Source organism: Puntigrus tetrazona, chromosome 20 (assembly GCF_018831695.1).
Source record: "Puntigrus tetrazona isolate hp1 chromosome 20, ASM1883169v1, whole genome shotgun sequence".
In the NCBI taxonomy this organism is placed as follows: Eukaryota; Metazoa; Chordata; class Actinopteri; order Cypriniformes; family Cyprinidae; genus Puntigrus; species Puntigrus tetrazona.
The window spans coordinates 21,997,433-22,008,701 of NC_056718.1; the positions used below are offsets into that span (position 1 = coordinate 21,997,433).

The 11,269-nt window shown below is 39.9% G+C and overlaps 1 protein-coding gene across 1 annotated transcript; it reads right to left on the minus strand.

Moving 5' to 3' along the window:
- Positions 1-3,780: 3,780 nt before the first annotated feature.
- Positions 3,781-8,816, minus strand: bmp2b (bone morphogenetic protein 2b). Its single transcript, XM_043218684.1, has 3 exons — positions 8,442-8,816; positions 6,964-7,337; positions 3,781-5,018 (listed from the first exon to the last, which is right to left on the minus strand). The coding sequence occupies exons 2-3, from the start codon at positions 7,322-7,324 to the stop codon at positions 4,150-4,152; spliced, it is 1,230 nt and encodes a 409-aa protein (XP_043074619.1). The 5' UTR covers positions 7,325-7,337; positions 8,442-8,816; the 3' UTR covers positions 3,781-4,149.
- Positions 8,817-11,269: the final 2,453 nt, after the last annotated feature.

The window sequence follows — 11,269 nt, forward strand, 5'->3', positions numbered from 1 at the left end:
AGCAACAGAAGTGACGCTGGCCTTAGCAAACACCACTAACTATAAAAAATGATTTTCAAGGGTTTCTGAGGGAAAATGCAGGTGGCAACAAGATTTTCCAGTGACACTTCTGGTCAGCTTAACCAAAGCAAGAAAAGCCTTGGCTCTGTAGCAATGAATCCATCTCAAAGATTTTGTGCCGAGTTAACTGGTTGATGTGCAAATAATCTGCTTTTCCAGGAGCCGAAGTGGAAAAAGCACAAACAAACAGAAGACTTCATAAATACAACTGAGTCATTTCCTAACATTTAGCTGGCCTGGCTTTCATATACACACACATAGAGCCTCTATTCCGTCCCTTTTTCCAAAAAACCAACCCCCTCCCCGCTCACACACACACACACACACACACACACACACACACAATAAAATCTAATAATGTAATAGAATAATGTGTTCTTTAAAGGGACATAAGAATTAGACCCATCATTTCTGGGTTTGTCGGTCACTCTGGAAAAGTCATTTCTGTGTGTTTCTTTCCTCTTTCAGCAACATGTGGATGCGTGGCTTTTTGATGTGTTTTGAGCTGCTCCACAGCCGCTCCGTTTCCAAGTGTGCTGGACGTCATCGCACGGACGCTTCACAGAAAGGCGTAGTGAACCTCCTCTCAAATTAGCGTGCCGCTGTGGGATAACAAAGGCCTTCCGATCCGCCGCAGACCCTGTCCGAACTTCAGCGTCCCTCTGGCGCGCGGCCAGCAGTCATATTCCAGCTCGCCCGGGTTCCCCTCATCAAAGGTACACGCTGCATACTTTCCAAACGCCGACCGCCAGAAATCTGGAAATCGGATTCTGATGCTGCATGAATCTGGTCAGAGGAACTACAGATACTTTCGGTGTGGTTTGCACTCAGTGAGACAAATCAAATTACTGTTCCTTGCCAAACTGAATCCCTCCCAACCGATGCCCAGACTGATGCTCGCAAAGCCATATGGTTGTATTTCCCGACCTTTTTTGATGCTTTAAAAAGAAAATTGTCTGAACGGACTGTTCTATTCGCTAAGGTGCATCTTTACTCAACATGTCATTGTAAAAGTTTAACTGAAACAGTCTGAGTTCATGCTGCAGTTTTTAAAGGCAGATTTTTGTTTAGACATCAATACCGTTGGAGCACAACTAGTAGTTTCAGTGTAGTTTCTGTAAACCAATTTCATTGTGAATGACAACCATCTAATGAAAGGTCATTTAAGCTGTAAAATAAATGTTGCAATTTAAATATATATATATATATATATATATATATATATATATATATATATATATATATATATATATATATATATATATAAGTTGTGGTGGAAATGTGCATATAAAATGTAAATATAAAAATTTTAATCAATTTAATTTAATATAATTTGTGTAAAAATTTGAGAATATTTAAATTACAAAAAAACCTTTGAACTACACAATTTAAAATTACAATTGTTATATTGTAGTTGTAAAAATAAAATTCAAGCATTATTAAAAATTATGTATACATTGTTGCTTGTATGATTATTTTTAAAATACATTATTTAGCTATTCTGTTAAATATACATTAACTTTTGAACTTAAAAAAAGTATAAAAAATTATTAAAAGTAATCTGAATCGTTCCATGCATTTACATAAAAATAAATAAAACCGCACAAATTTATATATATTATAATGTATATATATTCAAATGTATATCTTGCATATCTTGTATATCTTGCTTCTGACATCTATTATGGAAGCAAAAATGTAATATTAATAAAAGTTGTCCAAATTAAGTCCTTGGCAAAGCATATTACCAATCAATAATTAAGTTTTGCTAAATTTACAGTAGGAAATTTACTAAATATCTTCATGAAACATGTTATTTACTTAATATCTTATTTCTATCATTTTGAGCCATACAATTTATTGTTTGACAATGCAAAAATTATACCAGTCCGACTTAAGCTTTTGTTCACAGATATATTCATATTTATTTGAATTTTATCTCGTCTACTAGATGAATAATAGGGACATAAGAATTTTTACTTAATAGCAGGATTGGCCCGGCTGAGGTACGTCCATGTGAAGCCATAGCATAGTATGCCACTGATGTAGTTGTTTGGCAAATGCAAGGAATGAAATGTTTTATGGCTCTCTGGAGTGACCCTGACCCCGCTCTAGTATTCCCCTGATCTCTTGGGTAGTAAGAAGTCAAAGGGTCGGCCCTTGTAGGCTGACAGAACAGGACGGACGAGGGGAAATGCATGTTAAATGTGAAACATGGCTGGGGAGTTGTATTGCCATACAACTCAATTAAAGCTTTATGGACTCTTTAAAGACAAACCATTAAATCTAACACTCCCTGAGAATGTTTCCCTACTCTGCGAGCGGGACGGAGGAAGTCAGCTTTTACCGTGGCATGAAATGTAATTTTCATTAAAAGCATTCATTCTGGGGTTTTTCAAAGAAAACAGTTCCTTCTGGGGCTGAGCGAATATCTGGTGAATAGAAACCACAAAGGCTGTTGAGTTTTTCCATACCAGCGCTGCGGTTTGGTCTATACAATGACAAACTAACGTAGCAAGAAATAGAAAACTTTTGGGTAAACTTCAGATTGGAAAGAAATGGCCAAACACACATAATTATGCTAAAATCAAAGCTGCTCGGCCCTCAGTGGGCTGCAGGGTCATTGTGATTTATTATTTAGAAAAAACATTTAATGTTTCTGCATGAGTATATGGGTTTGGATGAGTTTTGAATCATGACCAGAGTGCCATTGCAGTAGTTTCCTATAACTACATCACAGGATGACACTTGATCACGCATAATTACATCTGAGCTTCTGATGTGTTCCAGATTGATCCACCGTTGAACAAACTATCAAATGGATGTCAATGGTAAGTCTATTTAAAACTGACTTAATAACTTGGATATATTTTTGCACTTGCTTTACCAAAGTTGACAGCAACAAAAATTCCTCTAATATGACTTATTAAACAGCTTATATGTTTCTTTTGAGATTATACAGTGCCTTCCCAGAGTTTAGAAACACCCTAATCAAAGTGGTTTTCGAGAGAGAAAAAAACAAGAATGAATTTTTTGTACTTGATATTATAATTGACAACCATCAATGAGGATTTTTTTTATTATTCAGTGACATCGTTAATGGTAAAGTCCAGGTTTCTTTTTTGAAGATTATCATTTCAGCACATTCTTATAGTTAGCTGACTGATAAAATGTTAGTTTAATACATAGTAAGCCAAATGCATTTAGAGATGCTTAAGTAGATGCATTTCCTACATTTTTAATACATTTTTTTCTACCCCTTATTTTTATAATGCATTTTTGACATTCTACTGCCTTTGCAAATACAGGTCAACTAACTGTTGTAGTATTAGTAGACTGATAGAACAAGTTGATGTACTTGCAAAGCTCATAGTCTACTAATACTATAATGGTCAGTAACTGACGAAGTTTAGTTACAGTTAGTAGAATGTCTAAATTGGACTAATGGTAAATGGTACCAAAATAAAGTGTACCCTTTCTTTCTTCTTTATAATATTTCAAACTGGTTTTAAGTCTTCACAAAATGATGAAGTTATGCTGATATTGCCTTCAAACTTTTGGAGCACACTGTATATGGGTTACTGGTTTCTGGCATGTCTCTGAATCTGTACCTGCTTTATATTTAAGGCCTGTTCTAATTAAGAAAAATCCAGTATTGCAGAAGTAACAACAGGGTCTATGCAACAACGGGTTTGTTATATCATGACTTTTAAAGAGAACTTCATCATCCATGGTTTATTTTTTGGTTTCAAATAATGTATTCCCAGATGCACATTGAATGAAGATCATATATTTTTTTTCATGATAAATACACATCATTTACAAATAAAGTGGTTATGCAATAAATACATCATAAAAATCTGAGCATTATACTTCATGTGCAATTGCACTCATTTTGAAATGTTCATGGGACAGGAAAAAAAACATCTTCAAAGCCAATGGAAAAAGCAAGCACTCTCATTAAAATATTTATTTTCCCATTTTCTTTTTCAGTCAACATAAATATATTCATATATATTTCTTTTCTTCCTCCAAAATAGCTCTTTGAACGTCCTTTTTGTATAAATAAAAGTCTTCATTGGGTAGATCTCATCGGCACCCGCAGCCCTCCACCACCATGTCCTGGTAGTTTTTGAGAATGACTTTCTCGTACTCGTCCAGGTACAGCAGTGATATGGGACTGAGCTCCGTCGGGACGCAGCACGCTCTGGGTATATTGGAATTGACTGAGTTCACCAGCGTCTGGACGATAGCATGATTGGTGGAGTTCAGGTGGTCTGACAGCGGGAAGGGACACTCTCCGTGGCAGTAGAAAGCATGGTAGCCCGGCGGCGCCACGATCCACTCATTCCAGCCCACGTCGCTGAAGTCCACGTAGAGAGCGTGCCGCCTGCAGTTTGTGCGCTGCTTCCTGCGCTGCTTCGGCCTTTGCCGGGCCTGCCGCTTCTCTCGGTTTGAATGCAGGACCGCAGAGCCCTGACCATCGTGGCTGTAGGTCACCAGCAGGGGGCGGGCCTGCGCCCACGAGTCCTCGTCTGCATGAAGGGAGCGACTGACCCTCACATGCCTCCTCCGGTTCCTCTCGACATCCACGGATCCTTCCGACTCCTCGGGATGGAGCACCTCCACCAGGAGGCCATGGTTATGCTGGGATTCGCGAGCCCAGCGAGCCACGGCCGAGCCCACGTCGAAGCTCTCCCAACGCGTGTGAGAGTCCTGCACCAGACGGGTGTCAAGAAGTCTGGTAAGAGGCTCTTTGGAAGGGGCCAGTGCTGGCCTGAAGACCTCGTAAATGTTAATTCGATGGAAGCCACTCGTACCAGCCTCACCGAGAACCTGGTCCCTGAAAATGCGCAGCTCTGCGGCCGTGATCAGCTCCTCAGCAGGAACGGAGGTAAGGTTGAAGAAAAACTGCTGCGTTGTTTTTCCTTTCAGGCTGGACAGTGCCTCGAAAGCCTCTGGAAGGGCAGAAGAAAGTGTGCGTTAGGATCGTGTCGACTACAAAAGAATACTGTTGGATTCTTCAGGCTGAAACCTGACATTTTTGCTTTGACTCTAAATAGGATTTTCCACTCAGCATTTTCTCGTCTGGCCTGAGTGAGAGATTATACGGTAGAACCAGGTGTTAAAATGAAAGGCTGGCTGCGAGCGCAAGGCTGTTTGTGTGGCTGAAGAGTGACAACATTCTCTTGTTTCCAAGTCTTTATTGAATAAAGGTTGCAATCAGCGAAGGAACAGCTACTCCTACGACTCAATGCCCTAAAATAAAACGCTCTCAGACCAAAGAGCTCGCTTAATCTCTTTTGAAAAGAGACGTTTTGGAAATTCCATTCCCAATAATCCAACCTATCTGCTTCATAATCACAAAGAGCCTACAGAAGATAAGCATGCTTTATTTGATGTGGGAAAGCCCAGCTCTTTCTTTCCCTCGTTCTGTCTGTCTTTCTTCACCTTTTCCTTTTTCTCCCAGTCAATCCGTCTTGAGGGGGAGTGACTGCGAACATGTCGGGGCTTGCCGAAAGCAGTCAGCCACAGTTATGAGTGTATTGACATTCCTAATTTCTGTTTGTACGTTATGCCAAAACAGCAAATCGTACAAGTCGTACATTTATGGGGGCTAAGTTTGAAAACTGACTGCGTATCTCAGCTGAGGATCTCAACGTCAAATTGAAGCTATTTCAGTAGGGCCTTATTGGATAGAACTTTAAAAAAGATTACGTAATATTACATCAAAAACCTTGAAGGATGCATAAAAAAATCCAGTCAGGTCCTCAACCACAAAGTTCACCAAAGTAAAACAATGAAAGAAGCCTGAGGCATAGGAGGTGCTCGATTACTACAGAGGGCACGAGAAAAGCCTCATTTGGAATAAACAAGGAAGATATTTAATACAAATGCTTAGATTGTTTGTTTTAACATGGGCACAGAAAAAGCATCCTTGTTTGCAGTTTGCCGGCTCGACCACTGGATGTCATCCATCCGAATCTGTGCCATTTTACAGAGCCGTCTAAACAGCCTGTAATGACTCTCGTATGGATCCCTCCCCCTCTCTTTACCACAGTACAGCGAGTTAGCGTGATTTTTCCTGTGTTGCCATGAAACTAAAGTGAAACGTTTCTAAATTGTGTGCTATGGTTTATGCTGACCTCCAAACAGACTCCACAAAGAAGACTTCGTGAACGAGGCCACTGGCTTTCACAGACTCAACTCTTCCAGAGCAAGAGAGGGCATGTTTCACGACTGTTTAAATCAGATAACACACCTAAAAGAGACTTAATTGACATGCCACCTGATCACACTCGGGTTGATTTCATTAGAAAAAAAACAGATTCTGTTTCTAGAGAATTCAAATCTGACCATTCAACAAGGCCACCCACAATCCCCCGATTGGCTCAAGCAGTTAGGCTAGAATTACTCGGGCATGTGATAAAGAGTCAAACAAAGCTAAACACACACACACTAACATAGTATCTGTACGAAAGGTGGTGCAGAAACAAGCCCCCCCACTGACAGCTCGAAAACATCAATGACAGAACTTGATGGAGAACAGCAAAACTACCATCCTGGATTTCCTCACAAGGCCTGTTACTGTAATCTGCGGATTCTTGGAAAATAACTAGTGCATGAACTCCATACCTTGTCTAGAAAACTCCTCTAAGTGCACTCAGACACTATCAATTATTTGCGGCAAAGTCACCGTTAGGATGCATTTTTTGCTTCCTTAATAATAGTGAGAGCTGTTTGTGGAATGTCACTAGTTTCCAAATGGTTGCATCACACCATTCCTTGGAATTTTAGAAAGTTCTGGGAAACAACAAACATTTAAACAGAAAATTTGAATTTTCAAATTTTCATTTCAAATAAAACTGGAACAGCATATTCAAGACCACAATCAGGCCTCACCTTCGTGATGAAAGCTTCGTATTGTGTTGGCTCTGCTGGCTGCCCGCTCCACATGCTTTCCCATAGTGCTCCTCGGGCGCCGGATGTTTGGATCATCGTTTTCAGAGTGCATATAATACAAGTCCAGCATGTACTGAGGGACCACTGCCGATTTGCTCGGCGTGGGTCTTCGCTTCAGTCCGAACATGTTGAGCAGCCGTAGCTCAAACTCGCTCAGGAAGTTGATATCGGATCGCTCCGGCATGTGTCTCCCCGAATCACTGTATTTCCGTTGGTCGATCTCAGGAACGAGTCCAGCGGCACCTCCCAGCAACACCTGACCGAGCAACAGCACCGTGAGAGCGTGGACCACGGCGACCATGATCAGTCAGTTCCTGCGAAGAGGAAATGCAAATTGATCGTTTTTATTCTTAGAACCACTTTATAGGTTTAAAAAACAGCATTATGTCATAGGAGAACCTTTTTAGGTTCCAAAAATAACTTTTTATTTTCTTTCTTTCTTTAGAAAACCGTCTGCTTTAAAGAGACCAGAAACCAGTGCAGTGATCTGAAGGACCTTGAACAGTAAAAAAGTTATTTTTTCTGTTTTAAAGAAGTTATTTTATCCTTTAAAGAACATTATTTAAAAAAAAATACACAGTACTTGTAGCTATAGCCCCCCTGGAGCAATCAAGTGTTAAGTGCTTGCTCAATGGCACAATGGGTCATAGATCACCCCTAGATATTGGTTCGAATCTCCAATCACTCTTAGAAGTTAAAAGTTTGTTCGTTTTTTTATGGAATACCTGTTCCTTTAAGTCCTAAAACACTTGAATAGCAGCCCAGAGCTCCAACCACTTATACGCATGGAAAAGATCCCTAGCCACATTCAACCTGCGGCTGCCTCAAACCACAGACATATCTAGATCTTTTGGAGATGTCTTTGAGGCGACGAACACGCACGCACGCAAAAAGATTAAGAATAATATCCCCGCCGCGGGCTATATTATAATAAGAGATTGATCTACGGTGAAAGCGCGAGACTCCAAAGAGGATGTCAGACAAATGGGATGAAACAGGAAAGAGTGAATCAAAAGAAATCGAAAGAAGGGAGACATGAAGACAGCAGACATGGAGTCTGCAATTAAAGGGAGATAAGAGAGCAGTGTCTGGGTGGGGGTCTGTCTTTAGATCATGAAAGGAAAGTCTTCAAAAGGACTGAATGTCTAGCAAAAAAACGTTTCGCTGAGGGAGAGGCAGAGTTGTGAGGCTACAGGTGGTAGATCTTACGCAAAAACAACTCAAGCAACAAAGACGACAAAGAGATCTGATGATAAGGAAGCAGAGAAGTGTTTTCTTTTCATTTGCGCATACCTTCTGACATTACAGACTACATGCATGCACCTCTATGAGGCGATACGCAATGCGCCGAGGTATAGAAATGTCAAAAACACGCTGTTTGCGAAACTTAATATTAAAGAAATAAGTTGTAGCGTTACCGAAGGAGGAAGCGCTGCGGCCGGTCTGCGTTCCCGTCGTCTCTTAAATTCCTCATGAAGTCGTGTTTTAATCCACAAGCGTTTTTTTTTTTATCCCACGACAGAAAGTCGCCGCAACTCAGGTCGCCTCTTCTTGTTCATACTTGAGCAACACTTCAAACTAGACTGCACTAAACTCTAATGAAGTGCGCATACGCTTAGGTCAAAGAAAGCAGCAATTCCAAAAGTGACAGCTCGAGTTCGTAAAGTCCTGGATCTGTCATTTTTCACCAAAAAAAATGTGATCAGCAGAAGTTTTGGGAGACTGCTTGGAGACTCATCTCTGCGTGCAGCGCGCGTCGCGTCTGTGCCATTGATTGGAGAGCTTCGCTCCGCGAGCGCGAGTCTTTGAGTTGTCTGGTGATGTCACAATGACTGTCATCATTCAGGTCCATTGAAACGCGCGGCGTACTCTCCATTCAAACGTTTGAACATGCCCACAGTTGCGCGATGATTGATCGAATTTGTCCTTGCGCATATTTTAAGCATTCTACACTGTAAACATGTTAGTATTTTCAGCGGGAAAGAATGTAAATATGACTCGGTTTGTAAACACGCAATAACTATATTATGATACGGTTAAAAGTAATGTTAGATTGTGAAATGGGGACTTTATGATGCCAAATATCTCTAAATATGATGATCCTGTAACTTTAAACAGAATACCGTCACGTATTAAGAGCCATTTATAATGTACACATGTTGGAAAATAGCAAAGGGATTAACTTTGTCATTGCAATATATTGGCTGTAAAATATTTATGTTGTTTTAAATTGACAATGAAGGTTCTTTTAGATGTATAAACCTAAAGACAAACAGTTCTTCTTTAATAGGCAAATTATTTCTTCACTTCTCAACACAACATCTTATTGCCTGAGGATAAAAAAAAATACAAGATAGCACCACTTTACGGCCCCCTGGGAGTCCCCGGTCCCCGGATTTAAAACCCCTGTGTTATAAGAAAATAGTGTAAAAGAATACATTTTACTTAAAAGTTCAAACTCTGTCAAAAACACTCCCAAATATGTGATTGCCTTTAACGTTATATACACACTTGTATATTTGGGCGTATAAAAATCCATTAATAATGTGCAAAAAAAAAGTAAATATTGTGTAAAAAAGAAATAATAATTTACTTTTATTTTGTTAAAACTATTAATTAAAATATTGTTTAGAAGATATTATTTTTCTATAACATTGACAGTGTTTTGACAAATATATTTATTCACTATTAAAGTACAGCTAGATGTAATTAAAAATGTTCTCTATAAACATTTCTGTCATACTGTTTTTATTTCAACAGAAAAGTACAAGATAGCGCCTTGGCCCCCAGTTTTAAACCCCGGGGGTTAATAAAAAATATGTGTTATTGTACCTTAAAACAGTGTAAAAATATACATTATATTTTACTACTTTGTATTTTGTTTCTATTTTATATTATACTATACACATTATATATGCATTTATACAAAACAAAACTTGCATCACAAAGAGTTCACGCCATCCAGGTGTGAATCACAGTTAGATCCCGAGCAGACAAGGTTCTGGTGAGGCGTTTCTTCTCTATTTGAATAACAATGATCTGTGTGTATCGACCGGTGAGGTGTCTATTACGCAAGAGTGCGTTTGTTTTGCTTAAATAAGTTCTACTTTTTCTCTTGAATCCGGGTAACACACTATATTATAATAAGGATAAGGCCTTTCGAAGCACGACGCGATATTAAGACGGTACCTTTGGCCATTCGCGAAGAAGCTAAATCCCCGGTTATCATTGATCAAGATGTGTTAATGGCTGGTTTAAATCTTGTTTTACGACTGGATTATGCTCATTAACAAGAGTTTGCAAATCCAGCGCCCTTTGCTCTCTCAGACCAGGGGGTTTAAAAGTGACCTCCTCTCGTGAATCCAGATTCAGGACGAGTAAACAGAGAGAGAAGCAGCCTGTAAAATCCCTTTAACAATACAGATGTTTCGTTTCTTGTTTTGTGCTCCGCAGAGGCAAACAGGCTGGGTTTAAACGTGCCGTGGATGTCAGATGTCACGGCAGAGGAACGTCAGACTGAAACCGTTACTATTAGACAAATCCGTGGACGTCTGATTAGTCAACAGCACGTATGTAGAAGGAATCCGCATATGAAAACCCCTCATTGGTTACAAGTATTCATTTCAATTATGTGTTGATGGCAAGTTTGTTTTGACAAAAGCAGCTGGGCCATTGAGCTGGGAGAGACAGCAGTAGATTAAACCCCATTGAGATCAAAAGATATCTTTGTGTGCTTCCAAGACAATAACATCTTATGAGGGATAATCCTTGGATCATCCACTTAGCAATTAAAATACACTGATGCATTCCATTCCTCAGGTGATACTGGTCTCTACCAGCCCCGGCCAGTAAAAGTGAGCTGGGTGCACAAATCAGATGATCACTTAAACGTTTGCAGATAGCTTTCGGGAGTGCTGGTTTAATAAGGACTATGTAGCCTGTTAAAGTTGCAGTAAAAACATTTTATTTCCATTTTGCCGCTCCCCTAACGTTCACCTTGTTGCCTAAACAGTAGGTCATGAACATAGTGCTCTAAGCTCTCCTTTGGCCAAAGGTGCTTTAGATTCAGGGATAACACTTCACAATGCATGTTAAGTAGCCTTAATTACTCAAAACAAGAAGATCGCGGAGAGAGAAAAGAATGTTTATCTTTGCCTTATTGTCTACCGGTGTGGGCTGAACACAGGCGAGGAGGTCTGCTGGTGTGGAGGGAGGTGTTTGTGTGCTTCAATTTTGCCCCAATGCC